The sequence below is a fragment of the Drosophila subpulchrella genome, chromosome 3R, assembly GCF_014743375.2.
Source record: "Drosophila subpulchrella strain 33 F10 #4 breed RU33 chromosome 3R, RU_Dsub_v1.1 Primary Assembly, whole genome shotgun sequence".
Taxonomy (NCBI): domain Eukaryota; kingdom Metazoa; phylum Arthropoda; class Insecta; order Diptera; family Drosophilidae; genus Drosophila; species Drosophila subpulchrella.
This window is the reverse complement of record NC_050609.1, coordinates 14,423,285-14,449,263: the sequence shown is the minus strand read 5'-3', so window position 1 is coordinate 14,449,263 and position 25,979 is coordinate 14,423,285. Positions and strand designations below refer to the sequence as shown.

The window sequence follows — 25,979 nt, the reverse complement described above, 5'->3', positions numbered from 1 at the left end:
ATCGAGATCGAGATCCGTTCTTGGATATCGTCACCAAATGTGTTGCGTTTGCGGCGGACGGCGGTACGTAGTCTCTGCGGCTCGCAAATCGGCGTGAATCGGGAGTCATAAGATAAAGTGGGAATTGTACTTCCAAAGGCACACTAAAAGTATTGCAGCTCTCCATAAACATCTATTTCTTATCGAAAAATATAGTGTACGTGAAAAATATCCTACACCATAATTGGAATATATTCAAAACTTCTTGAGCTTTGAGATTCAGTTTAAAAAGTGAACAAAAACGAAAATGCATCTTTGGGATTTCTTATCATAAAATCCTTTCAGCACCACTTTCAACTTGGCTATAGAGTAATACATTAAATCAAGTGTGGTACAGATAACCTTTATAAGAACAGTCTTTTGATATGTTGTATTTCAACTTTCCCATCAACTTTAAACGACAGAATCTAGACTGAAAAAATAAGGATCCTATAAATTATAACGTTGCACCACACAAACTCCAAGTTGTGGAATAAAAAAAAGCACCTAAAATATAATGCTATAAATATATAACACATATAAATATATATAATATAACATATAACTTTAAAAGTTATACTTTTAAACATACTTTATCTTGTGCTTACAAAAATATTACATCAAAATAATATAACCGTTTTAAAGAGAAGTGTCCCAAAATGACCAAATACAATAGTGGCAGCAGTGAAATGCCCGCAAATCACAACATAAAACAGGAATACAACAACGGCTATGGCCAGCAATCCCATCCTGGATATGGATTTAGCAGTTATGGCCAACATAATCAGCTATCCCATCCCAGCCAGAATCCGCACCAGACCCTGCAGAATTTCTTCAGCCGCTTCAATGCCGTCGGAGATGCGAGTGCGGGAAATAATGGCACTGCTTCGATCTCCGCCTCCGGATCGGGATCCTCCTGCAATTACAGCCATGGAAATCATCCGGCGGAGTTGGACAAACAGTTGGGCATGACTATGACCCCATCGCCCATCTACACCACCGACTACGATGACGAGAACAGCAGTCTCAGTTCCGAGGAGCACGTCCTGGCGCCCCTCGTCTGCTCATCCGCCCAATCCTCGAGGCCCTGCCTCACCTGGGCCTGCAAGGCGTGCAAGAAGAAGAGCGTCACCGTGGACCGACGGAAGGCGGCCACCATGAGGGAGCGACGGAGACTGCGGAAGGTAAGGAACCCTTTTCCAATAAATATCTATTTAACTTTTCCGGCTCCCACTTTAAATCGCATATAACTGGAGGTTTTATTCCTTAAATGGAATATTAGAGCCCCTTTTAGCGAGTTGGTTATAGAAATAGTTCAGTTTTAATAGTTTTCACACCATATTATTCTAAATGTGGTCCATACTTTCTTTAAAAACAAAAATAAATGAAAGATAAGTTACTCGAAAGAGGAAATAATACATAGGTATTCTAAAAATTAGTTTATCTTAAAGTAATTGCTAACACTTTCTTTCTATTAAAAACCATACAAAAATATAACTTTTATATTTTATATGCTAGGCTAAAATTATTTTAATGCTACCCACTTATTTCTTTATCAAAGAATAGAAGAATATTGTATTCCAAAAAATCCTACACAGAGAAACTAGCAAAAGTTTTAGGTGCAAGAACAGGGCTGAAACATTTTTATATCTATGCTGTCTAAAACGCTTTATTTTATTTTTTATAAGGTTTTGATTCTATATTGACACCGAAAAAGTCGAATTTTAAGGCATAATTTTCACTGTGTAAAAAGTAGATTTATGCTAGGTATCTTATTAGTAAAAGTATGTATTACTGATGCTAATATAGCATTCATGGCATTTGACATCTGAGTAACATCAGAGAGCTCTTTTATTAACCGCATGCTAGCAATATTTTTGTTGTTAATCCTCAGTCGAATCTCGAAATAGATTATTGTTATGTTGGAAATTCCCTCACGTTTAAGGACTGCAACTTTGTTGCAATGTCATTAGGGCCGCTAGCACGCCACAAATTAACACATCGCCACTTGCCTTGGGATGGCCTGTCCCAGTCCCACCAGGGAGGATCCATTGACATAAAACGCAGAAGGGAAACCACCCAACGAGTGTAAAGCATAAAGATTTGCCAAGACCAAGAGTTAAACAGCGCCATTTATGAGTTTGACAATCGTAAAAGTTTTGGATGAACCAACCGTATTTATAGCTCCACATAGAGCCATTAGTGAAGGGGAACTCAGGGGGGAGAAACAGGGGCTGGCTGTCATAAAGAGACAGACGACGGGCAAACGGTTTAATTGTTCAAAAATTTTATGCTCTATTTAATTTAAAATATGTTTTATTAAACAGCCACTTAAAGGGGAACACGCCTGGTGCTGTGTTTTTATGGCGCGCCTAATGGATTTCCATGATTTCAACGATGGCCATTAATTGATTGTTCCTCTGGCATTCTAGGTTAACGAGGCCTTTGAGATCCTCAAGCGACGCACATCATCCAATCCCAACCAGCGGCTGCCCAAGGTCGAGATATTGCGCAATGCCATCGAGTATATTGAGAGCCTGGAGGACTTGTTACAGGTATGTCAGAACGTCTCCTTCATAAGTATTTTAACCAAAGGTAATCGCCTTTTTTTTTGGATTATAGGAATCCAATCCAACACGCGATGGCGACAACCTGGCGCCCAGTCTAAGCGGCAAAAGCTGCCAGTCCGATTATCTGGTAAGTTTTCCGCTGAACGCCAATTAATATTAAGCCCCGAATAACGTTCCGCAATTATTTTCTCGTAAAATTCTCATGCATGAGCAGCGCTTTCGTACATTTTTCTTTGGCGACGCGCACATTCATCAAAATCTCAGGGTCTGGCCGCAATGCCCGAAAACATGAAAATAGAATATACGGATACCCGAACGAAAGATCCCCATCCGATATCTGTTGTATCTGTATCTGTATCTGCTGACCGGAATTTATGCGCTCACTGACGTGCGACTTAATAAGCTCCGCCGGCTATCCTCCAACCTCCTTGGAGATTCACCCGATTACCGGGAACATTATGAGTTATGATCTCAGAGAAGTATATTCCAAAACTTTTATTCCAAAAAGAGGAGAGGACAAATAGCCGGAGAATTTACGGTGGCAGGGAAAGGGTCGTCGTCGTCGTTGTCTGCGCATTTAGTGAAAGGCAATAAATAAATTTTCTTTTTATAAGCCCGCCCCGTAGACCATATGAATGGAATGGAAATCGTGTTGTAAATTAATTACAACAAATTCATTGGAGTTGGAATCGTCATCCCCATGTTTGGTGGATTGCGACGATCGCTTTTCTGTTTCATAATAGTTTTCCTGCGCCGGGAAAAATCAAAAAAGTCCAATGTGGCAGTTGACAAATTGCACAGGAAAAACATGACAAGATCTCGGGGTGTTCTTCTTCGAAAGGTGTTGCAAGACATGGCTTTAGAGTGGGGGTACGAGTCCGGAAAGTGGGGCAACGGGAGCGGGATATACGTACTCCCAAATGACAGGCGAACAAATTGTGAACAATTATGCAAACATTTTTGCCATCGCCATCGCAATCGCCCCCCTTTTCATTTCGGGTTGGCCTGCGTTGAGTAATTTCCATGCAGTTTGTTTAAGTTTTTCACATTTTTAATGTACAAATTTGTTAATTTACCATAAAACTTAGCATATTTGTATGTTGACTGCGCCCCCCATTGGCAGATATTAATGTGCGGCCATAGTTTGATTAAAAACTGGCATCGCGCCAAACGTGCAGACATTCAAATGCATTTCAGACTCTGGCAATCCATCCATCCCATCCATATCCATTCATTTGGAGCCTGTGTGTATTTATAAACCTGCGCGATTTAAGTACAAGATTTCCTTTTGAACTGTCCCCAAGTCGAAATGTGTATCTCGAGGTTCCCTATAAACTCGCTTATCTTGGCCAATAAATTGAAGTACTCCAGATATACATGGCGTTAAGTGTCGCCGAAATCAAATGCCATGCCGTCTATCGGTCAAAATTCTACGTAATTGAAGCCATAATCATTTAAGTGGCAAGATAGAACTTCTGGGTGCAAATGACTCACCCAAAGATGCGTGTAATGTGTGTTCAATCAATCCATTGATAAACGTAGACCTGAAAAGTGAGTCAGTGCGTGGTAGGGTTCCCTTCAATTAAGCTTTTTACGATCACAACAAAACATCTTGGTATAGATATGCTTGTGTACATTTTGTTATCTTTGACTTACGTTATACCTCAATTAATAGATAGTCAAATATTTCTCAGGAATTTTTAACAGTTAATAATGTAGGTAGGAAAAAGGTACTTTTTTCTTAGGGTCTTGTGATATAGTTGGTTTGGGGCCACATGTTTAATGACTTAGAAATTATAAGTTCTTCATCTTTTTATAAATATGACAAATATGACATGACAATCATGGCCATCAATAGAGCTTTTTCACAAACGGATTATAAGATTTTGCGAGTGACCGCAGCACTCGTAAAAATAAAGCAATATCTCACCAGTGGGTTTAGTATATTAAAAGCATATTTCATGGTAAAAACTGATGCTGCTTGTGGTTAACAAATCGTATAATGCCGCATATCCGTTATGTGCTCTCAAAAACCGGAGGAGAACTTCTAAGAGGAGCGCGCCAAAAAGCGGCTTATGATCTTTACGCAATCCAAGAAACAGAATGCCCAAGTGATAAGTGGCATTTCATTCAGATACAACGCATGATATATGCTCGAAGAAATGAAATACACCGAAATACCATATAGTCATACAAACAAGTGCACCGGAAAAAGTTGTATGTTTGTAAAGCGATTTATTTTACATTTGCAAAGATCTATTATGATCCTGGTGGTCTTTGTTTGCTCCCAAGTTTAATATTTTTGGATACAAATTTATATATTGATCACCTAAATTTAAATACCTAAAATGTAGCCCCATTTCGAGTAATTTTTTCCCGTGTACCGGTCTGTGGGTTGTCGCATATCGAGCGCAGGCTGTCACTAAACGCTTGGAAAATGATAAATCGCTTTATAAAAGTGCAGTGTGAGTTCGTCTGTTCTCGTTCAGTTTAGTTCAGTTCACTCGGGTTGAATTCTGTTGTTCTGCTCCTCGATACTTTGTTGTCCGCTAAATATAAACATGGGATGCTCTTTTTTTCCCGATCCTTGCAGACGAACTGACGGCACTTCAGATGGGGAAAGATAGATGGGGGGGATAAAGGAAACCCACCCAGAAGTGGCAATTATAATTTGCTTAGCATCGGCGTTAAAGCGAATTTTTCTAATGAAATCCCGAGCGAATCTCCGGATGCCTTGTCGTCTGCGTATGCGCACCAAAAATATAGCATCAAATTAATTTAATTGCTAATAAGTGTGCAGCACACAATGCCCCACAATGGTGCAGAGAATGCGGTGGTTCAATGCATTTTAATTGGCGTGTGGAATCTTTACTTGCATAAATTTTTGGCTTAATCTCATCATTAGACTGCATTTCGAATGGCACTTGTTGGCCAAGTTGACAGGTCCGGAGCATTTTTGACGTTGTCATTTCGCCCCGGCGACACTTTTCTGTAATTTATTGTTTCCCCCAATTTCGCTTGAGGCAACTAAAAGTTTATATCTTTTACATATATGTTTTTTCAGAGCTCTTATGCCGGTGCCTATTTAGAAGATAAACTGAGTTTCTACAATAAGCACATGGAGAAATATGGCCAGTTTACAGGTGCGATTGCTAAACAATCTTTAAAATTTTTAAAAATATTAATTATGAAATCTACCCTTTCAACAGACTTTGAAGGCAATGCCAATGGCTCAAGTTTGGACTGTCTGAACCTCATTGTCCAGAGCATCAACAAGAGCACCACGAGTCCCATTCAAAACAAGGCCACGCCCTCGCCTGCTGATTCCAAGACGCCGCCCACATCTGGAGCCACTGCACCCACATCTCTGCACGCGAACTTCAAACGGAAATGCAGCACTTAGCACTAGGATTTAAAAAACCCAACTAGGAAATTGTAAAGCTATTTTTTAAGAGGATACACGAGATACCCAGTGACCCGAATAGGCCTTAAATTATTTGTATAGCTTTAGCACTTAATTAAACGGTAATTGAAAACAGCAATTAGAGTCTTTAACTTAGTCCAGCTCCAGTTTGCGGAAGGATCCGCTCATCCCGTCCAGTTCTCCATTGGCCCAGGCACTGGCCAATCCCACACGGAGTTTCTCGTTGGTTCCGTACTGGGCATCCTTGGCCAGGTAATCCTTGTTGTCCAGCAGCTTCTGGCGCCAATGATCAATGGCCTCTGCATGGTAGCCATTGGTTCCCCCATACTCGATGGTCATCGCATCTCTGGGCAGGTGCTGGTACAGATCCTCCGACTTCTTGTGCACCACGAACTGTGAATCAGGAAGGTTAATATATACCATATATTATTTATATTTATTTCAAATCCTTAAGAAAATAGCCAAAAAAAATAAACATACAAAGAAAAGATGAATAAAATGTTGCGGCGATTTACAAATACATTTATGTTTACAGCTATTGTAAGCAAAGTTCTTAAATTTAGTGCTCTATGAATTCCGAGGAATAAATAGTATAATTTTTTTAAGTATAATTTTTATTACATATACCATATAATGACTCACCTTAAAAGGCAGTTTGGAGGGCAAGAACTTGGTCACGAAATTGAAAATGGTTTGTCCCTCCTTTCGCATATTTATCATATGGATCTCCACAAATCGCAGTGGAATGCACTGGTCCACCAAGGCAAAGGCTTTCTTCAGCAGGAAGGGATCATATTGCAGCATCTGCTCCATGGTCACATCCCGGGCATCCACAACCCAAACCAAGCCGGAAATCGATGCATTATCGCACTCCAGGGCCAGTAGTTCCAGCATGATGAAGACCAGTTTGAAGGCCTCGCGGGGATTTGATTTCTTGGGATCAATATTACGGAACTGCGAGATGATAACCCGCGGTCCCTCGGGACTCACCGGTCGACTGGGTATTACATGGATTCTGTAGATGTGGAGAGTAAATTAGCAATTTCAAATACTTTTTAGAACAGAATAAAAAAAAATGTTAATCAGTGTTTGTTAGGTATACACAGCCCATACGATATTAATTTTCCGCAAGTACTGTCCATAGATAGTGAGTGAATAAATTATTTTCACCATTACTATGATAAGGCTTTTAACAAATCGTTACTTCTGACACTACCGATTTAAAAATTGAAATTAAAATATTTTGTGACAGGACAGGAACTATAACCCACCCTCTTTGGAGCTGTGTGAGCAGGGCATCGTCCACCTGCCGCGAACCCAGGACCTCCGGGAATACGTTGCGCAGGGAGTAGTAGTTGTCCAATCGCCGCTTGGCCTCCTCCTGACTGAAACGGCAGCGCCGCAGGAAGGCCAGGATTAGGTGCTCATCGGTGGGGGCCTTGAGGTGCGGCGACTTGGTGATCCACGTCTGGATGGTTACTATGATCTCCGATCGCTGGGCCTGCTCCTCGTTGCACTCGCTCTTGGCCAGAGCCGCCAATTGGGGATCGAGAGGTCTCAGTTTGGTCGCCATTCCGGCGCTTTTTCCAATGCTAACTGAATGCCAAAACCACTGACGCACCGCCGTGGTCGAAGTGGTGTTAATGGTGCTGGCTATGGCGCTATCTAATCGGGACCAACACCTTGTAAACTAGCTGGAACGGCAACCCGAAACCCGTCGGCCGGCTGATAGATATAGATACACGAGTGCATAGATAGATGATAGGTGGTGGTCGTTATCTTTAATTGATCGACTACAGCGGAGTTTGGAATGTGTTTGGATATGGATATGCGTTTGGAAAGGGAAAGAGATGGATTTTCTACATCCGGGTCAGCGTTAATCCCAGTTTAGTCGACGAAAGGAGCCACTGGCTCCGAATTCCGCCTCATAGGTGGCTATCTCGCCGTGACGCAGTTCCTCGATGGTCCCGTAGTTGCAGTCCTGCTCGAAATAACCACGGTAGCTGTTCAGCAGGTCCTCCATGTAGGCCACACACTCGCCCATATGACCATTGGTGCCGCCATACTCCTCCGGCAGGGAGTCCTTGCCAATATGCTCGATCAGCTCCTCGCTGTTTTTCAGAACCCGTATCTACAAAATGATAGATGTTTAGAGAGATATTGTTTAAGAAATATTAAAAATTGTAATACCCACTGGATAGTTAACTTGCATGCTGAGCACATTGTACAGAAACATGACGGTACCCTGAATATCCTTGGGCATGTTTATGATGTACATTTCCTTGACCTTCAGAGGACTACAATTGTAGAGCCAGTTCCACCACTTGCGAAATAAAACTCTATCGAATCGCCGCATTTTATCCGAGTTCACGCCCTCCAGGTCAATGATTTCGCAAATCCCAGCCAGCGAGGCATAGTCATTCTCCAGCGCTATCACCTCCATGGCCATCGAGGAAAAGTGGTAGATCTCACGCAGCATGTACAGATTGGGATCAAAGTGGCCAAATCGGGCTATGAACATGGCGGTACGACTATCTCCCTTAGGCATGTCCGGATAAAGGCAGATACTGAAAGGTAAAACGGGAATTATAGGTGGCTCCAATAACTTTTGCGATGGAAAAATGTTGCAATAATTGTGACACACTGTACGTGTGGCGGCAAAACACAAGCAAAGCTATTTCCTAAGTCCGTTTAAAAGGATTCTGATTTTGCTTTTAAGAAGATGATTTTTTCAGCTTAATACATAGCTTACCCCATTCGATTGATATCCAAAAGTCGTTGGGTAACACAGCGATTGTTCATAATCTCCGGAAAAAGGTTGTAGTGGGTAAAGTAGCGGTCGATCCGGCGCTTGGTCTCCTCCAAACTGTATCTGCAGCGCCTTAAAAAGGCGATCAAAAAATCCACATCTGTTCTGGCGCGAAGATGTGGTTGCTGGCGTATCCAGACGCGCAGGATAATAATGTCCTGCTGAATCCGATCGGGCGTCTCGTTCACCTCCTTCTCGGCCAATTTGGCCAATGTTGGCGAGAGTGGACGTCGCATTTTGGTAACGGCTATGCGCTGTTTGATGGCATTTGGTCCCAGTTATGATATATCTAATTTGCCCATTTCCCTCTCCATCTGGTGGTGGGTGGCCCTCATATCTAATCTTATCGATTGGGCTATTCGAATTGGGAAAATACAGCCGCTTCATGGTCGATATCTACACACAGTTGTAACTTGCACTTTTCCCCAGCTCGGGGACTGGAATTTGGATGTTGGTAAAAAACTATACGGGAGATGTACTATATAGGGGATATAGCAGAGTGTTAGCGCACATCCGGCGCCTGTCTAAAGAGATCTCTTAAGTGCCCTTCTCGCGCACATTTGGGAAATAGATGCTCATGCACTGAGATTGAATTGTTTAAAGATGTGTTCCCAAAATTAAAAGAAAATACAAGCTGGGAACTTTTGGATACTTTTGTATTCTAAGAATAGATATAACTTTTTTTTAACACTTTACAAAATATCGCTGATAACCATTGCTTCTAAAATGATTAAGTATTTTGAATTATAATTAGTCATATAGCTGAGATGGAAAATTTTTTTGTATATATTCTCATAACCACTTTAACTATCTTTTTTTCCAGTGCACGAGTACTCTCTTTTGAAATGCGATCTCCGTTTAATGCCCGAAATAAATCTAACGCTAAATAGTATCCAGTTCGTCGGTTGTCCGTGTTGTGAGCATTCAATTTGAGTGCCTGTCAGAGGGCATTATACACCGACATCTCGGGTAGGTGGCGATGCGCTGATGAAGTTGACATGGAACACCTACGGCTGGGCAAATTGCTATGACATGGCGCTGTCAGCTGCTGACAAGCCGGAGATCTGGCGATCTGTTGCTCCGTAGAACTGGGAGCCCAGGAAGCGGATCATCCTCCCACTCCGCCAATAACTCATAACACATTATGGCCATGGGACTTGGGATCCCGATACGGATTCGAAGCCACTGGAGGCTGCGCTTTGATCTTCGTGCTGACAGGGCAGCGCGTGTAAATTCCCTTCGCAGCCATCCCATTGCTCATGACACAAACATATCGTTGCCATATTAATAATGAGCCTCATTAACAGCCCGCTGCAGTGCACCATCGCACTCGACACATTGCCCGATGTTGGCACTCTCTTGAGGGGCGAAAAGGGTGAGGGATATGCATAGTGTGGGTATGTAATTGACACACTCATTGCTGATAAGTGTATTTTGTTGTAAGCACTTCAGATATGCTCGGACTGCATATGCTGCACTCGGCGAAAGTGATGGATGCCACAAGGAATCGCTGGGAGTCTTGACACAAAAGGGTATGGAATTAATGCCTCCGAGAGTGGCTTACAGACGGCTCAATCAATCTGTAATATTTTGGAATTTTCAAGGAACTTTGTACTCGAGAGATCATTTTAATGTCCGTAAATAATCAATGCATTGTAGACAAGAGTAAATAGAGTTCCCGGAGGCCATAGTAAATATAGTGGTATTTTTTTAGCAGATTAAAAATCACAACAGTCCTTAAAAATAAAAAATCAAAATTAACTAATTTCTCAATAATTTGTTATAAGCGATTTAATATTAATCGGAAAACAAATTTAAATTTAAGCATATGCATTTGGGTTATTAAGAATAATATTTTACAAAAACATTTGGCAAACGATAAAGTTTTTATCTTAAGTGGTTCAAGCAATAAAAACAATGCGAGTCACCGAAATTCAAAAATATATTTATATTATTTCGCATACTTATATGTAATTCAAAACAAAATGGAAGCGTATCGCTGCAGTTGAGTCTGCTACAACAAGCAGTCATATGGGTTTATAAACGTTTCATGTTTTAATTTATAGACTTACATAAAACGCCCCATTTTGTGCGCCAAGTGCGAGGGAGAGAGGAAAAAGGCGGGGAAAATGGGAAAATGCATTTGCTTGGCGCTCAATTGACAATCATATTTATAGAGCATATTGAACAAATATACGAATACGAGAACTCGAAGCGCTAGCCTTAAGATAATATTCGAGAGCGAGAGGCATTTTTTTTTGGTTACCCGTCGTTGCCGCTCGACTGGCAGTTGTCACTCAACTTGATCCGAGATATGTTCCTATATACTATATAGAACATGCATGACGTTTGTACCATGCCGCCCCGTCCCCGTCCCCCTCAAAAAAGAAAACGACGAAAATTAAACGGCAAATGAAATTTCATTGTAAACAGACGCGTTCCGGCAAATTGAGAGGCTTAAACAAATTTCCGCTGTCTCCGCATATCTGGCATTACATCCTTGTATTCGAATCCCCATCTCCTCGTGCCCATTATCCTGCTCATCCTGTTGAGGGTCGATTTATTGGCTTCCGTTGCGCCGCTGTCACTTGAGCCTCAATTGGTCCTCTGGGCAGCGGCAGCTGGACTCCTTGCCCCCTCCTCCTAGCCTAGTTTAAGTTACTATATAGTTGGGTTCCGGGAAGACTCATTTGTAGAGCACCGTGTGCCAGGAGCGCGGCGGCAGGCGGAGGTTGATCGCTCCACGCTGGCTATCATTGAGGGCCACATCCACCGGCAGGTTCTGGCTGCAAGATTACAAGAGCAGGGACTTAGAAAATTTCGAATAAAAGTATCGGAGTGCAGGGTCTCCATTAGAGACATTCATAAAATGGAATCGCAACGTTGTCGGCAATTAAGTTGACGCACTTAAGCGGCACCGTCGCAGATGCAACCCGAAATAGATGCGCAAGAGGCACTTGGAAAAATCACTCGAAAATTTAGGAAATTTTCTTTCAGAGTTTCTAAGATTAATTAAAAATTGCCTACTACCTTAAAATGTATTAAACTATTGGTATAGGCAGATTCCCATTATAATGAATGTTAATTTTCTCCATTTTGAATGGATTTCATTGATGGATCAAAATAAATCTAACAGAAATTAGACCTTATCGTTATAAAATTCTACAAAATGTATAAATTTAATTAATTCATTAATAGGAATGACATAATAATCATTTTAGAAAACTCATTAACAATAATTTATAAATTTGATAGGTAAACTGACCTACGCGAATATTTAAGTATGTGTACAATTTTGTACTACCAAAAAAGAATAATATTTACTTTATCGTGGCCTAGGCTACTATATTGATGTACAAGTTTTGAAAAAATAGTAACGTTATAGTATTTAGTTGTTGTAAGGTTAAATGTTTTATTGGTCTAATTGACAATTCCATGGTTTGGTCCCATTTAATGGTTAATTCCGTTTCCCAATGTTCCTTAGTTTTGCAATTTAGTTATATTATTTCCCCCAGTTTATTAACACTTACCCATTGTATATGATCAACGCCACACTGCCGTCTGGTCGCTGGAAGCCCACAACACTCAGCTGGGTGAAGGCATTTCGCTGGTTCTCGATTTGCGTTTCGATGCGCACAGACTGCGGTGGCAGGAACTTGGAGAAGTGCCCTATGGCATAGAAGATCGGCTGCTTGTATATCTCACTACGACTCGTGGCATTCACAATGATGGGAGCGTCCACGTAGTTCTTCACATAGTTGGGACCGCCCTGTTCGTCCAGCACCAGATTCCAATCCAACCAGCCATTGAAGTTGTGCCTCAGATCCTGGGTATAGGCCCTCATATAGCTCTCGCCACGCTGCCAACTTCCCAGCTCCGGTCCATGGGTCTGCCAGGGCTTATCCCCGATGCAGGACTCCGTATTTAATATCATCTTCTTCGGCATCTCCGTGTGAGCCTGGTCAATGAGTTGTGGACCTACCAGCTCGTCCCAGTACCAATGGACCGCCAGACCATCCAAAAAGGATAGTGAATTGTTGCGGGAAGAGCGCATCTAAAGAATTATAGATTAATTATATTTTTTCTACTTTCTGTTATAGACTCTAAATACCTTTCGGAACCATGAGGGATAGGTGTACCGCTGGTCGTCATTGCCAAAGATGAGCACCTTGCTCTCCGCCGAGTTCCTGATGGTCGGTCCCAGATTGTCGTTCAGCCAAATAGCCTGGCCGAAAAAATGTCGACATGCTTAATAGCCAGAATCGTGATCGATGGCCAGTGGCCAATTTCGAATGGGTAATGGCTAATGGCTCATACCTGCTGCCAGGGCGTCCAGCCCATGCTCATGAAGTGCACAAAGAAGAAGCCGATGACGCCGTTTAGCGGCTCATTGCCAGTGGATATGGCCCAAATCGGCATATTTTTAGCCCGCATGAGTTCGAGAAATCTGCAAGAATATCAAGTCCCTCATAAATGGCACATATATTGCCCAGAACATTCTCACTTGAGGTGGTAAAGCGCCCAGGTTTGGTAATATTCCGATTTCAACTGGCCAAATCCTGTCCAGCGATCGTTGCTCTTCATCCACGGTGGAGCACTCCAGGCGGCACCCATGATCTTCAGTTCATCCAGTTGACCAACTGTCTTTAAGCGATTCAGTTGCTCAATTTTCTGCAGATCCCTCGGATCGAGGGATGTAAAGTTACTTAGCTGTGGATCGTTTCGGGGCCACTCGTTGTAGGCCCAGGGTTCCATATCAAAGTCCGAACCACCAATTGACATTCGAACAGTGTTGTAGGCAATTCCATCGGGATGGTAATAGGATCTGTTGTAAGGATAGTTTAATAACAAATATATTTCAGAATGGTTTCCTATTAAATCTTACTTATAGACATGATCTTGTAGCTCTTCTGGCAATTGTTTAATTAAATGTGAGACCGTTCCTGTAAAGGCCCCACCAAAAATGGAAACATTCTGAAATCGCTGCTCTCGTTTCACGGATATCCGAAAGGTCTTAGTGCTAGCATTGATAACTGAAATTGTATAAATGATATTATTGATATGTTTTGATATATGTATTATTTTCTTAGCTACACAAGCGTTGGGGAATGTTGGCCAACTGCAACCAGGCTCTCTGCTGATCCACCACAATCGCCTCTGCCATGAAGTTCTCATCAGTAAACTGTTTGTCTTCGACTGTTAAAGGTTTTCCGTCTGTAATATATCCTGTTGTCTTCTTAAAGCGTAAGCCATCCTGAAAAATGTTTAAATTGTATTAAAACTTGGATGATAATATGATCTATGCTTTAAGGAAAAGCAGGCACAAATCTAGTTTTATTCGAATCCGATAAAAAATAAAACCCAATCAAAGTTTGATAATAGTTATAACTATACCCAATTCGTTTAAATAGCGAATTTAATTTACTTTATCGATTCTAAAAACATGCCTGATAAGGTCGTAAAAAGTATTTGCCATATACTTTTTTTGAAATGCTATTTCTGTGACCGCGAGTGCTGGTAATCCTGCTGACTCACCTTGCTGGAGCTAATCACCACAATCTGGGAGCTATCAGTGAGTTGGGGCTGTTCCAGATAATCGCAGTAGGTGCTGTTGCAAACGCACACACTTCCATGGCTCGTTTCGCGCAAATCGCAGGGCACCTGGTTTTCTGGAGCACCTGCAACAGGTATTTAAGTAAGTTTTTCGGGTGTTCAGGTAGGCATGAATTTATTATTTCCCGCTCACCTGCACAGATTGCGGTGACTGCAAAAAGAAAGCAAGTCCAAAGTGTCTTCATATTTGCAATCCAGCCAAGAGACAATGCGACTCGATCGAAGGCCTGTCCACAACTGAGCTCAAAACGAGAGCCACTTTGCTTTCGAATGATCAAGCAACCGAAATTCGCTCAACTTGATGTTTATGTTTTCGAACGCCACTTGACCCGGGCTCAGCTGTTGATTTGATAAAGCAGCCGGACCGGCAAATAGCTATAGTCGGCAGACGGAGCGATCCCACTTGGAAATCTACTCACGCAATCAGAGGTAAAAGTTATGCAAACCCAGAGGCGGAGCGGGAGCCCCAAGGGGGGTTAAAAAACAAAAAGATCTACGATAATTTGGACTTTTAAAATGCTTACAAATTTATTTTAAAATGATTTGTTATTATTTTAAGACCCATTTTAATGGTGATTCCTTACAGCCCTTTAAAAATTTTCAAAAGTATCTTTATAGGAAAGTTTCGTAGAACTACACTCTTCCAAGTCAGCGCGTAAATGAGAAATATATTTTTAAAGCTTTTTAATATTATTTTAACTTTATTTAAAAAGTAAAATTCATATATTTCATCTTACAAATATAATTTTTAAGCATTACATTTTTTTGTAGTGCTGACAGAAATGGAAATATAAAATAAAGGTTATTTATCGGAATCGGAATAAGTGTAAGCACTGGCAGATGCCATTCCGAACCAACTAAGGTTTTTCAAGGAATATATGTTCTTTAGATACTTGAGCACTTCTTCAGTGCGCCATGCTGATTGGTTGTCCCGACAGCTGGGACAATCTCTTTCGCTTGGGAACTGAATCTTCGGGAATTTCGGATCCTCAGTAGAACTACCGGCCAACTGTTTGTTGATATAGTTGTGGGCCTCCCACAGCCACAGTATCTCTTGATCATGCTCGGTCACATCAGAAATTGGCCGGATCTTCTTAAACTCCCGTAAATTGTTTTGACAATCGTTACAGTCCATGAAGAATTTGACGTAGCCGTTGAAGACCTGTAGGACAGCACCCGCATCAAAGGATTCCGACTCCACAGTAAGATAGTGAAATAGTTCCCAAAATGAGCAGTTAAAGCCGCGCAGAAAAGGATGAGAGGCAATGCAGCCAACGTATTGCCTTCCGTCAAATGTGTGATTCTTCAAATCTTTAAGGACCAACTCTTTGAATTCAACTCCGGAAACTCTGCTCTTCATTTTCATCGAGCTATAAAGGTTGTTCAGCTTTTCTTTGGCCTCTGGTTTTAGAGGACTAAAAGAGTATAACTGCCTTAGGAAATTGTTAACGACTCTTAGCCTTTTTCCAACCAAGTTTGATGTTTTGGGGAGTTCCAAGTTGAGTATTTGGTCAACAGCACATTCCAGATCGGCTCTATAGATCTGTTGAGGTCGATTTTTGTGTTGTTTGAAAATCTCATAACGCAAGGCCGCAGTAATGTTTGTTGGTCGGGTTTTTAATAAGGGTTTATGCGGTCTAAGGTCGGAAAACTCTATAAATTGCCTAATGGCAGTCACATAAGCCTCACTGGTGTCTACCTCGGGCGTTAGGAATAGCGGTTTTATCTTCGGGTTTAAGATAACTATCAAATTTGGTACTGGTGATATGTTAAATTTGGTGTAAACCTGATGATCATCGAAGACACGCACAGCGATTTCATTATAGGGCAACAATTCCAAAAGGGTATTCCTTCCAATGGCCGCAACTATTGGATTATCCTTATTGCAGTCGTCCAGGGAAGCCTGTTTTTCCTCCATGGAATTTCCCGTTTCAAAATGCGGCATGAAATTAAAAAGACACATCTGGAAAACCATGGCAATGTACTTTACGTGTTCATGGTCCCGGAAAATATCTGTCACATTGTCCTCCCTTGAAAACAATTTAAAGTACTTTAATTCCGCAAGATATAGGGCCAACTCCGACTCAATTTCCTTTACATTCCGACTGGAGATCTCGGTACCCAGATCTTCTGGGTCTCGACGGTAGGCCGTAGGAAAGTAACGCAGTGTCGGGGTATTACGGATGATGAAACTTCGACAGATCTTATGGTTCTCGTCCTTTGAGCAATCGAACACGTGTATTTTCAGTATACGTTTCCACTTGTAAAGGTTCCGGGATAGCTTCCTAAATGCGGGCATAAAGTCTTGGCTGTCCTTACAGAATCCATTGAAAAACTTCACAAGCTTTCCCGTTGTCGGCTCACTTAGTCCAGTTTCAAAAGAGGCGAAATCCAGCTGCTCCACATTGTCATCCGGATTATAGAGATACTGTGAAAGTCCGGAGGTGAAGAGCAGTGTGCACAGCAAAAGTGATATAGCTGGGAAATAATATAAATCTCGATTCATTTCAAAACGATGCTTGTTAGTCCACTGGTCTACTGCAACTGATGGTTCATATTTATGGATTTGCTTTGCTTCATTTTAAAAACCGAATCAAATGCGTGAAAATTTCAATTCTTTGTAAGCATAAAAAAATAACAGAAGTAACATTGTTTTTAAACATTATGAAACAGGTTTGTTTATTTAATTTACTTATTTTAATTTTACTTATTTTGTATTTGATATTGGTTTTTTTTGAGGAACTTAAACTTAAACTTTCAAAATGCCCAAAAGTAGACTGCAATCATAAAATTTTGAACATTTATAAGCAACATTTGCACCCCACCTACTTTAAAAAATATTTATCAGCCTCTGATATATAATGTACCCCAGTTTGAATAAAAATATTTGAATGAGACCATATGTTAATATAGACATTATCCAATTTAAGAGGTTTTTTAAAATGCATACTAATTCTATATGTTTTTTGTATGTTTAATTTTTTTTTTTTTTTTCAATTATAAAATGGTTTCAGCTGTACAGTAAGGTGTGAATGGATTTGGCCGGAACGTTTACTACGAACTGACCACGAACACTATCCACCACTGTGATGTCCAGATCTGCGCGACCGCTATTAAAAAGAACAGCGGCGATTTTGTTATCCGGTCGCTGGAAGGCCACCGAATCCAGATTGACGTTACTGGGGACGGCATCTATACGAACGGATCCCTCGGGCACCAGTTTGGAGAAGTGACCCATGGCGTAGAACATGGGCTGCTTGTAGAACTCCTCATAGGCTGCAAGGTATAAATTTTGTTATTTAATATTGATCACCCTATTATAAAAGGGTCTTCCTACTTGTAGTATTGACTATAACTGGGGCATCCACCGTATTGTCCACATAGTTGGGACCACCCTTTTCGTCTAGGCAAATGTTCCAGTCGATCCAGGCTTGGAATCCCAATTTAATGTTCTGCAGGTAGTCACGGGCGTACTTCTCGGCCCGCTCCCAACTTCCCAGAAGAGGAGCTGCCGCCTGCCAGGGTTTATCCCCGATGCAGGATTCCGAAACTATCAAGATCTTATCGGGGGCATACTCAGTGGTGTGCTCGATAAAGCTGTTGCCGAAAATCTCATCCCAATACCAGTGCAACGATAATCCGTCCAGATAATCAATCGAATTGGGCCGGGTATAGTTCATCTATAAATGTACGCGATAAGAAATGTGAACTTTGTAGTTTAATTGGGGCTAATTAAATCATACTTATTTTTAGATGTATTATATTTAGATCCTTAACTTACCATTTTAAACCAATGGGGGAAGGAGTAGCGTTGATCGTCGTTGCCAAACAGGATGGTGTCATTAAACTCAGAGTTACGTATGGTGGGGCCCAGATAATCATTTAGCCAAATAGCTTGGGTCTGCGGAGTCCATCCCATGCTCATGAATTTCACGAAGTACACGAAAAAGATGCCATTGAGGGGCTCATTGCCCGTGGAAATGGCCCAGATGGGAATGCCATTGTCCTCCATCAGTTTTATCCAACGCAGATGATAGTCAGCCCAGGTCTGATAGTAATCCCGCTTAAGTCTTCCAAATCCCGTCCACTTATTGTTGGTCTTCATCCATGGCGGAGCACTCCAGGCGGCTCCCTTGACGAGAAGATTCTTCACGCCGGACACTGCAATAAGGCGCTTGATCTGCTCCACTTTCTTCACATCGTGGGCGTCCAGTTCATCCATATCCGAGAGCAAGGTATCACCCACCTCCTCGGCGTAGGACCAAGGCTCTAGGTCGAAGTCACAGCCGCCAATGGAGACTCGCATGAGATTGAAGCCCAGACCATCCGCGGCGTAGAAGGACTTGTACAGGTGGTCGGCCAGTTCCGACTGCTTGAAGTTATCCACCAAATATTCCACGGCTCCGGTGTAGCTGCCTCCAAAACCCACCATCTTTTGGTGGGTCTTGTTTCTATCCAAACGCAGGGTTACCGAGCGAGTGATGGAACTCTCCCGGGACTCCAAAGTAAAAGCACTGGCCACCACCTTATCGACCAGGCGGGATAGGATAGTTTCATTCTTCGTCTCAGTGGCAGGCTCTACATAATCCTGCACGGTGACTTTCTCCTCAGTGCCGAATTTATCACTGGTTGTAGAGAATCGGAGTCCTTGTTTGGAACTGGAGATCAGGAACCACTCGTTTTCATCCGTCAGCACGGGATTTTCCAAATAATCACAGTACTCAGCCATACAAACGCACACCTTGCCGTGAGTCTCCTCCTTCAGTTTGCAGGGGACCGATTCAGATTGGCCACCTGCACGGAAATTTCAGTTCTAATTTCGTTTTATGGTTCCATTTTTATAGCCACTTACCAATTGCCGATATCAGCAGCAGTGCCAGGACCAGGATTCCTCTACTGGCAAACATTTTACTAGTTGACCGTTCGCTCCAAACGCCACAAGCCGATTGAAATTATTAATGGTTTCAACTGGTGGTCTTAGCCGATTATCTGACCACTTGGGGTGTGCCCCAAGTCAAGAGGCTAATACAGGAAACTTACCCGATAAGACCACTTGGCGATTATAAATTGCTGGCTAAGAGAACATGGCCATAATCTTTATTGGGTTTTTAAGGCAGAGATTTGCATCAAAAGTATCAGCATCAGCTGTGCCTTGATTTTAAATTTTATTTTTATTCTAAAGACGTAAGAGAAGTTTCCTCAGTCTCTAGTTGAATCCCATTCGGCAAACAACTCTTTCTGGAGTTTCAAAATTTTACAAAATTTTCGGAACTTTTAACAAATCAAAAAACCAATAAAACATGTCGAGTAATAGATCTTTCGGTAAAGTATTTTTAGTTTTCTTCAGCGATTTTAAATAATTATTAAGACTCCTCTACTTTGTTTTTATTTATGTCCATAATAATTTATAATAATGTCCATAAGCATAAAAGTGGCTAAAAACAGAAATTCTAAAACTAAATACAAAAAAGTCGTTGTTTTTAGAAGAGGTAAATTAAAAAACCCATAAAAAAACTTTCTTATTTTTTCAGGACCCGGACCTGGCGCCTATAACCTGCCCAGCACCTTTGGCTATCAGAACTGCGACAAGCGGGTGCAGCGAAGCCCGCAGTTCTCCTTCGGGACATCCTCGAGGTCTTGCAACAGTCCGAAGAAAATCGAAGGACCAGGACCAGCTGCCTATCATCCGGGCAAGGTCACGCGTTTTGGACGGCCTTAAGCCGAAGAGTACTCTATACAACGACGTTAATTGGTTAAAATAAATTGTCTAGTATATACTTTCTAATACTAATTTGTTTTTATTTCTTACCAATTGAACCTTTAACGGCTATCTAATCAAATACCTGGAAATATTTGACAGATTAGCCAAATCGGTATACCAAGCTGAAGTGGGCGTGTAGATTAATGACTGTTATGAGCAAATTTGCGAAACAGGTGTGCTTTCGGCTTATCTAGTCCGCTGATTAATCATAACCACTGGTTATCACCTATTTGGTCATGGATTTGCCCTTTTTACTAAGCATTGACTTGTAGATACCTCTTATTAATGCTACATCTCGGCAATAAATGGGTTAATAGCGAGCATTTTCCATTTTTAAAATCAATTTTCAGCAAAAAGCAAATTCATCACAAATTTGTCGGGACTAAATTTAAACAGCAGAAAGTGCAATGAAACGGAAAATGTGACTAAAGGCTGAAAGTCCATAGCCTGCTTATCGGGGCAGAGGAAAAAAACACTCGCTCTGCCGGGTCTTTAAGCCAGAGCTTTAATCTCCATCACCATCTCACCATCCTATCCATATCGAGGGTGGTGCTAATAATATTGAATACCATGTCATGGCAAAACCTTTAAAGCCATGTGTGTGTGCAGCAGAGTTTGGTGTTAACAAAAACTATCACCAGTTCAGTAGGAAAATTGAGAAAAACTGTTTGGATAGTACAAAATTGTAATGCTCTTACTTTCGTAGAAAGATGCATTGGGAAAAATTTTTGAATTGTTAAAGAATAAAGATCTTTTAAATGAAATGCTTACATATTTGATGTGAAATATAAAAAAAGCTGTATTTACATGTTATCAATTTAAATAATCTTTATTTTTTTTATTTTAAAAATATTCTTAAAATATTTTGTAGTATTCCAGGTTTGACTTTGCCCTTTATAAATTTCCTAAAACATTCACTGGATTTTTTAATGAATGTATTAAACATTAACATAAAAATAATTGTATATTATTGATATGACATCGTTATGACATAGTTATAAGTTATACCTACGCTATCTTTATGTTTTAACCGAGATAATAACCATAACTATTCGTGTTTTCCCAAATTGGCTTAAAACTGTTTTTAAAAATCACATACCCTCCTGGAGGTCATCATTAGAGCCATGTTCAACACAAACAGACTGGATTGACTTGGAGTGGGATCCATCTGGGTTGGCTGGCTTCGGCCTTTGGGCCATCCGTTCGGGCAGCTCACTCGGCTCGGTTCGCCTGGTGTCAATAAAATAGAACGGCAACTTGTCGCCGCCTTTCAATACTCGCATATACTTCGTTGGGTTCAGCACCACCACCTGTTGGCTCTGTGTAGATACATTTGGGGCGAGCATACTTTGTGGCGCGAATCGGGAGCCATATGGCAGCCTAAATTGGCGGTATCTGTGTTGTCCAATTAGCCCAACGAGCGTTAGCCATGTCGGAGAAGTCGAAACGCGGCCAGAACCACTCCCGATCGGAGTCGCAATCGCAAAACCGGGCGGCAGCCCAGCTAAATGCCTCCGGCAGGCGCAGCTCCACTCCGTCCGGAGCAAATGGCTCCTCCAATCGCTGCCTAATTGCAGTGATTGTCTACCTGGCCCTACTGCTAGATAACATGCTGCTAACCGTAATTGGTAAATGGCCAAATCAATTACAGTTAAGCGTGGTAATAAACGATAATTATCGCATTTGCAGTGCCCATTCTGCCGGATTACCTGGCCAGCCTGGAGATGGATACATCGTCGCCGGTGGTTTTGAATCTGGAGGATACCTCACCATCCTCGAAACTTGCCTATCGGGCAAGTGGGGAATACCAAGGCGGCCACCCTCAGCTCTACATCTCCAAGCATCCCATTCCGGGCAAATCGATGGTGAACTTCACCCTGTTCCAGCTGTCCACCGAAGCCACCACCAGGACGACTAGCACCTCATCGAGCACACTCACGTCCAATTCCACTGATGTCCAGTCGAGTGGCACTAATGTCACTGGAATTGGAAACGGGAACAGGAGCAGGAACAGAAAGCTGGCCCCCGGCAATCCACCCACCAACAGCAGTATTAAAGAGCTGACCTTGGCGCAGGAGAATGGCTCCATTGGCCTTCTCCTGGCGATGAAGGCCCTTGTCCAATTAATTTTCAATCCGATTGTTGGCAACGCATCCAGCAAGTTTGGCTACCGCCTGCCCATTGTGGTGGGCACCTTCTTCCTGCTCCTCTCCTCGCTGGGTAAGTGATCTATTTTCATGGAATTGATTTTTTTCAACACCCCATCAGGCGGATAAATGCAAGGGGAATTTTATAACCAAGCCGAGGATTAACTAAGATATCAATACTCATAAAAAACATGAATTCTAACAGCTTGTTTCAAATCATTTAGGTTATAAGATCCAATATAATATTTTTATCCGGGATGCCACAGAAATCAGTGATAATAATATACTATCCTTAGATGATTATTTGGAATTTTACTTTATTACATATGTATTACCGTAACTGATTTTAAAATATTTTATTTGGGATGCTAGAAAAACCTGATAAAATATTTTACTAACTCAAAAGGTTTTTTTGAAGAAAATAATTTTTTTTTTTTTAAATTTTCATATTTCTTACCAATTTAATTTATCCTTACAGTCTTCTCCGTTGGTGAATCGTATTGGGCTCTACTGGTGGCCCGGGCGGTACAGGGCGTAGGATCCGCTTGCATCAACATTTGCGGCATGAGTCTTGTGGCCCAGCATTATCCGGAGGAGGCTCGTCGCTCCAAGGTGATGGGCATCATCCTGGGCAGCATTGCATTGGGCGTGCTCCTTGGCTATCCCTTCGGTGGCATTCTGTATGACCTGATGGGCAAATCGGCCCCCTTCATCATTCTCTCCACGCTGATGTTCCTCTGTCTGGGTCTCCAGCTGCTGACCTTGGATCTATCTGTGCAGCCGGAGGTGGTGGTGGAGGAGACACCCAAGTGGCGACCCCTGCTCGAGTGCAAAATGATTCTGGCCATTGTGCTGGCCATTTGGTTCTCCACCTCCACAATGGCCATGCTGGAGCCGTGTCTGCCCATCTGGCTGATCCAGTATCTGAAGCCGAATAAGTGGCAGCTGGGCACTGTTTTCATCCCAGACTCCGTGGGTTACTTTGTGGGCACGAACTTCTTTGGCAGCATTGCCTATAAATATGGCCAGGTCAAGGTGTCCTGCATCAGCTTGCTGCTGGTGGGCGTGGCCTCTATTCTGGTAAGTAATTTGTATAAACTATTATAATTAAGAATCCCTATTTCTATTCTTGATTGCAGATACCCAGTGCCACAACGGTTGCCCAACTATTGATGCCCCATTTTGCTTTGGGTCTTGGCATAGGAGTAATTGATGCGGCACTGGTTCCGCTCTTGGCCACTTTTGTGGATGCCACACTTTCCCAAGAGGATCACAGTGAGAGCAGTAGTTCGATGTCCAGTTACGGAACTGTCTATGCCATTCAACAGACCTCCGTTAGCCTGGCCTATTGCTTGGGTAAGTCTTTAATGAACTTGCTTAAGATCTATCTAAATGTAATAGTTTTCCAGCTCCCCTTATTGGCGGTGAGTTGGCACAGACCTTTGGTTTTGCTTGGCTAATGCGCATCGTGGGCATTTTCAACATGATCTATGGTCCAATACTGGTCTACTTGTATCAGAAATACGATCCAAAGGTAAAAGATGGTATTAATATTAAGAAAATATAATTAAATCGTATTATTCCATAGGCCCTGAGGGAACAGCATAATGATATGCTGCTTCAAAGCAGCGGACGTGGATCTCGATATAAACAGCTTTACAACTCCATGGATGTGGAATAGGCTGCACTGCCCAGTTCTCCAGCAAATCTCAAGCAATCTTGAGTGTCCGAATTAGGCGTTCCTTTGGCTAATAAAAGCAATATATTTGGAGCTGATTTTTTGTAAACCATTTACCCCTTTGATTCCCCATAATATTCGAATCTCCTATAATTAAAATCATTTACTATGTTTCGAACTAATTTAGGTTAATGTAATACAATTTTCCGATTAAAAACTAGTATGAAATATTTTAATATATTTTAATTTTCAAACATTCCCAACCGAGTGGGCTTTGGATTCGACTTCGCCCCTAGCTGATATGTCGGGGCCTATGGAAACCTCATTCTGTTCGTGGGATCCTTTCGGGAAACACCTCACATTGAGGTCAAAATTTAAATCAAGTATTTTTTCTAATATTGCACAAAACTAACTAAAAATGGCGGTGCGACCTTTTGGTAAGGGAAAATTTTGTTTTAAAATGGGGCTAGTGGTAGACTAATTATTCATAATATTCAAAGGCCCCGGACCCGGCGTCTATATGCTGCCGCCCACTGTCGGCTATGATAAGCATGACAATCGAAAACAGAGGATGCCACAGTACTCCTTCGGCATGCGAACGCGTGCTCCTGGAGAGGATTTGGGCCCTGGTCCAGGGGCCTATAAGGTGGATAAGCTGACGCGCTACGGCAACAGTAAAGGGCTGGAGTTCTCGATAGCGCCCAGGACCAATACTATAGGTGAGTCTGTTAATGAAACTAAAGAATTCGCGGTTTGCTAAGGACGTGAGGAAATACATTATTGTAGACAAGCGAAGCAGTCCCGGTCCCGGAGCTCACGATGTCCATAAGAAGCCATTCTTCACGGGGGTCAACGCTCCGTCCTATTCGATGGGTTTGCGAACGGACTTTAACTTTAAAAAGGAGGGTCCTGGTCCAAATGCGTACAAGTACGAGGTGAATGCCGTTCGCCCTGGCGTCCCAAGCTACAGCATGTGAGTAAATCGGGGTTTATCGGTAATATCATTTGCTAACTTCTCTAAATCTTTTTCATCACAGGGGCCTGCAAACCAAGATTCTCAACAAGGCCAACTCGCCCGGACCGGCTGCATATGGAGGCGGCGATATCAATGTGAAACTGAACCGTGCCCCGATTTACTCGATGCAGCCGCGTACCGCAATTCCCGGCGAGAACGTTGGACCCGGACCCAACTACTACGATCTGATGTACTATCGTCCTGGCAGGAGTGGACCGGGCTACTCCTTCGGAGTGCGCCACCACCAGTTCGCCCCGCCCATGATAGTTAGATGTGACAACATGTAGACAGGTGGAGTGCAATATTAGAAGAAAAGTTCAAAATTTAAGTGAATAAAAAAAAAACTTATTTGGTAACCCATTTTTGTGATTGCTTTATTTTGGGGGGGGTACTTAAATGCCATTTAAATGCTGTCCATTGAGTCTCATAGCCTGTTTCTGGTGTGCTGGCTAACATTTCTCGGAAACTGTTTTTCGGCTTGATAAAATGACAGCTGTTTTCACAATTAATCTAACCTAAGGTTTAGGTCCCAAACAGTTAATAAATAAATTATGGGGTTGAGAAAACCGATTTGCCTTTACGTCAAGTTTATCTGGACTCGAGAAACCGGCCCTTAATCGAAAAATACCTTTAAGGGGACGCTTTAATCGTAAAAGTCTTTCACTCTCATTGAAGGAGTCTACAGTTTCCAGGGAATTTATTTTTGTACCCTCGCTGAGGGTATTTTTATTTTTGTCGGAAGTAAGAACCTATCGGTCTACCTAAATTAAAATGTATATAAGTGTAGAGACAAGACAGCCTTCGATGTTTAACTAGTTATAATGGGATTTAATAGGCCATAAGTTAGGGAAAAATCCATTGCATTTCTAAAAAAACATTTTAAATCGCCACCTCAAATCTACCAGCCTAACAACAAGTGTTGTACATAGGTTAGTGAAACTATC

General features: G+C 42.0%; 9 protein-coding genes across 10 annotated transcripts; 4 read left to right on the top strand and 5 right to left on the bottom strand.

Moving 5' to 3' along the window:
• The first annotated feature begins 57 nt into the window (after positions 1-57).
• LOC119563357 (myogenic-determination protein) lies at positions 58-6,130 on the top strand. Of its 2 annotated transcripts, XM_037876707.1 has the most exons (6): positions 86-149; positions 325-1,202; positions 2,451-2,573; positions 2,641-2,715; positions 5,653-5,731; positions 5,798-6,130. In XM_037876707.1, exons 2-6 carry the CDS (start codon positions 678-680, stop codon positions 5,989-5,991), a joined length of 996 nt encoding a protein of 331 aa, XP_037732635.1. In that variant the 5' UTR covers positions 86-149; positions 325-677; the 3' UTR covers positions 5,992-6,130. The 2 variants fall into 2 exon arrangements, with proteins under 2 accessions (XP_037732634.1, XP_037732635.1); XM_037876706.1 differs by having other exon boundaries at positions 58-1,202.
• Positions 6,117-7,664, bottom strand: LOC119563358 (alpha-tocopherol transfer protein-like). The gene is made up of 3 exons (XM_037876708.1): positions 7,284-7,664; positions 6,655-7,027; positions 6,117-6,405 (listed from the first exon to the last, which is right to left on the bottom strand). The coding sequence occupies exons 1-3, from the start codon at positions 7,583-7,585 to the stop codon at positions 6,145-6,147; spliced, it is 936 nt and encodes a 311-aa protein (XP_037732636.1). The 5' UTR covers positions 7,586-7,664; the 3' UTR covers positions 6,117-6,144.
• Positions 7,665-7,837: 173 nt separating this feature from the next.
• LOC119563359 (alpha-tocopherol transfer protein-like) lies at positions 7,838-9,057 on the bottom strand. Its single transcript, XM_037876710.1, has 3 exons — positions 8,765-9,057; positions 8,207-8,579; positions 7,838-8,143 (listed from the first exon to the last, which is right to left on the bottom strand). Exons 1-3 carry the CDS (start codon positions 9,055-9,057, stop codon positions 7,889-7,891), a joined length of 921 nt encoding a protein of 306 aa, XP_037732638.1. The 3' UTR covers positions 7,838-7,888.
• Positions 9,058-11,222: 2,165 nt separating this feature from the next.
• Positions 11,223-14,666, bottom strand: LOC119563261 (lysosomal acid glucosylceramidase). The gene is made up of 9 exons (XM_037876575.1): positions 14,568-14,666; positions 14,357-14,499; positions 13,916-14,075; positions 13,707-13,854; positions 13,326-13,646; positions 13,139-13,268; positions 12,933-13,046; positions 12,352-12,875; positions 11,223-11,607 (listed from the first exon to the last, which is right to left on the bottom strand). Exons 1-9 carry the CDS (start codon positions 14,617-14,619, stop codon positions 11,508-11,510), a joined length of 1,692 nt encoding a protein of 563 aa, XP_037732503.1. The 5' UTR covers positions 14,620-14,666; the 3' UTR covers positions 11,223-11,507.
• Positions 14,667-15,145: 479 nt separating this feature from the next.
• Positions 15,146-16,967, bottom strand: LOC119557224 (sulfhydryl oxidase 2). Its single transcript, XM_037869906.1, has one exon. The coding sequence runs from the start codon at positions 16,938-16,940 to the stop codon at positions 15,237-15,239; it is 1,704 nt and encodes a 567-aa protein (XP_037725834.1). The 5' UTR covers positions 16,941-16,967; the 3' UTR covers positions 15,146-15,236.
• Positions 16,968-17,338: 371 nt separating this feature from the next.
• Positions 17,339-19,360, bottom strand: LOC119556895 (lysosomal acid glucosylceramidase). The gene is made up of 4 exons (XM_037869380.1): positions 19,287-19,360; positions 18,216-19,228; positions 17,772-18,114; positions 17,339-17,710 (listed from the first exon to the last, which is right to left on the bottom strand). Exons 1-4 carry the CDS (start codon positions 19,339-19,341, stop codon positions 17,445-17,447), a joined length of 1,677 nt encoding a protein of 558 aa, XP_037725308.1. The 5' UTR covers positions 19,342-19,360; the 3' UTR covers positions 17,339-17,444.
• Positions 19,361-19,623: 263 nt separating this feature from the next.
• Positions 19,624-20,219, top strand: LOC119563029 (outer dense fiber protein 3-like protein 2). The gene is made up of 2 exons (XM_037876227.1): positions 19,624-19,756; positions 19,966-20,219. Exons 1-2 carry the CDS (start codon positions 19,735-19,737, stop codon positions 20,151-20,153), a joined length of 210 nt encoding a protein of 69 aa, XP_037732155.1. The 5' UTR covers positions 19,624-19,734; the 3' UTR covers positions 20,154-20,219.
• A 1,262-nt stretch (positions 20,220-21,481) lies between these two features.
• LOC119556976 (synaptic vesicular amine transporter) lies at positions 21,482-24,250 on the top strand. Its single transcript, XM_037869498.1, has 6 exons — positions 21,482-21,823; positions 21,885-22,415; positions 22,821-23,422; positions 23,482-23,698; positions 23,752-23,876; positions 23,931-24,250. The coding sequence occupies exons 1-6, from the start codon at positions 21,625-21,627 to the stop codon at positions 24,021-24,023; spliced, it is 1,767 nt and encodes a 588-aa protein (XP_037725426.1). The 5' UTR covers positions 21,482-21,624; the 3' UTR covers positions 24,024-24,250.
• Positions 24,251-24,323: 73 nt separating this feature from the next.
• LOC119560571 (outer dense fiber protein 3-like protein 2) lies at positions 24,324-25,391 on the top strand. Its single transcript, XM_037874094.1, has 4 exons — positions 24,324-24,457; positions 24,521-24,739; positions 24,807-24,993; positions 25,058-25,391. Exons 1-4 carry the CDS (start codon positions 24,439-24,441, stop codon positions 25,320-25,322), a joined length of 690 nt encoding a protein of 229 aa, XP_037730022.1. The 5' UTR covers positions 24,324-24,438; the 3' UTR covers positions 25,323-25,391.
• The last annotated feature ends 588 nt before the right edge of the window (positions 25,392-25,979 follow it).

Excerpts from the sequence above, each read along its gene's own strand:
- LOC119560571 (XM_037874094.1), top strand. Across the intron at positions 24,740-24,806 it reads GCCCAGGACCAATACTATAG|ACAAGCGAAGCAGTCCCGGT; the intron begins GTGAGTCTGTTA and ends ACATTATTGTAG. Across the intron at positions 24,994-25,057 it reads GGCGTCCCAAGCTACAGCAT|GGGCCTGCAAACCAAGATTC; the intron begins GTGAGTAAATCG and ends TTTTCATCACAG.
- LOC119563357 (XM_037876706.1), top strand. The coding sequence starts at position 678 with ATGACCAAATACAATAGTGGCAGCAGTGAAATGCCCGCAAATCACAAC. Across the intron at positions 2,574-2,640 it reads GCCTGGAGGACTTGTTACAG|GAATCCAATCCAACACGCGA; the intron begins GTATGTCAGAAC and ends TTTGGATTATAG. Across the intron at positions 2,716-5,652 it reads GCTGCCAGTCCGATTATCTG|AGCTCTTATGCCGGTGCCTA; the intron begins GTAAGTTTTCCG and ends ATGTTTTTTCAG.
- LOC119563029 (XM_037876227.1), top strand. The coding sequence starts at position 19,735 with ATGTCGAGTAATAGATCTTTCG. Across the intron at positions 19,757-19,965 it reads GTCGAGTAATAGATCTTTCG|GACCCGGACCTGGCGCCTAT; the intron begins GTAAAGTATTTT and ends TTATTTTTTCAG.
- LOC119556976 (XM_037869498.1), top strand. The coding sequence starts at position 21,625 with ATGTCGGAGAAGTCGAAACGCGGCCAGAACCACTCCCGATCGGAGTCG. Across the intron at positions 23,423-23,481 it reads TGGGCGTGGCCTCTATTCTG|ATACCCAGTGCCACAACGGT; the intron begins GTAAGTAATTTG and ends TCTTGATTGCAG. Across the intron at positions 23,699-23,751 it reads TAGCCTGGCCTATTGCTTGG|CTCCCCTTATTGGCGGTGAG; the intron begins GTAAGTCTTTAA and ends ATAGTTTTCCAG.
- LOC119563261 (XM_037876575.1), bottom strand. The coding sequence starts at position 14,619 with ATGAAGACACTTTGGACTTGCTTTCTTTTTGCAGTCACCGCAATCTGT. Across the intron at positions 13,047-13,138 it reads GCTGGACGCCCTGGCAGCAG|GCTATTTGGCTGAACGACAA; the intron begins GTATGAGCCATT and ends TTTTTCGGCCAG. Across the intron at positions 12,876-12,932 it reads ATCCCTCATGGTTCCGAAAG|ATGCGCTCTTCCCGCAACAA; the intron begins GTATTTAGAGTC and ends ATAATTCTTTAG.
- LOC119556895 (XM_037869380.1), bottom strand. The coding sequence starts at position 19,341 with ATGTTTGCCAGTAGAGGAATCCTGGTCCTGGCACTGCTGCTGATATCG. Across the intron at positions 18,115-18,215 it reads TCCCCCATTGGTTTAAAATG|ATGAACTATACCCGGCCCAA; the intron begins GTAAGTTAAGGA and ends GTACATTTATAG. Across the intron at positions 17,711-17,771 it reads AGTTATAGTCAATACTACAA|CCTATGAGGAGTTCTACAAG; the intron begins GTAGGAAGACCC and ends TATACCTTGCAG.
- LOC119563358 (XM_037876708.1), bottom strand. The coding sequence starts at position 7,585 with ATGGCGACCAAACTGAGACCTCTCGATCCCCAATTGGCGGCTCTGGCC. Across the intron at positions 7,028-7,283 it reads CTCACACAGCTCCAAAGAGG|AATCCATGTAATACCCAGTC; the intron begins GTGGGTTATAGT and ends CCACATCTACAG. Across the intron at positions 6,406-6,654 it reads CCTCCAAACTGCCTTTTAAG|TTCGTGGTGCACAAGAAGTC; the intron begins GTGAGTCATTAT and ends CCTGATTCACAG.
- LOC119563359 (XM_037876710.1), bottom strand. The coding sequence starts at position 9,057 with ATGCGACGTCCACTCTCGCCAACATTGGCCAAATTGGCCGAGAAGGAG. Across the intron at positions 8,580-8,764 it reads TTGGATATCAATCGAATGGG|TATCTGCCTTTATCCGGACA; the intron begins GTAAGCTATGTA and ends TTTACCTTTCAG. Across the intron at positions 8,144-8,206 it reads GCATGCAAGTTAACTATCCA|ATACGGGTTCTGAAAAACAG; the intron begins GTGGGTATTACA and ends ATCATTTTGTAG.
- LOC119557224 (XM_037869906.1), bottom strand. The coding sequence starts at position 16,940 with ATGAATCGAGATTTATATTATTTCCCAGCTATATCACTTTTGCTGTGC.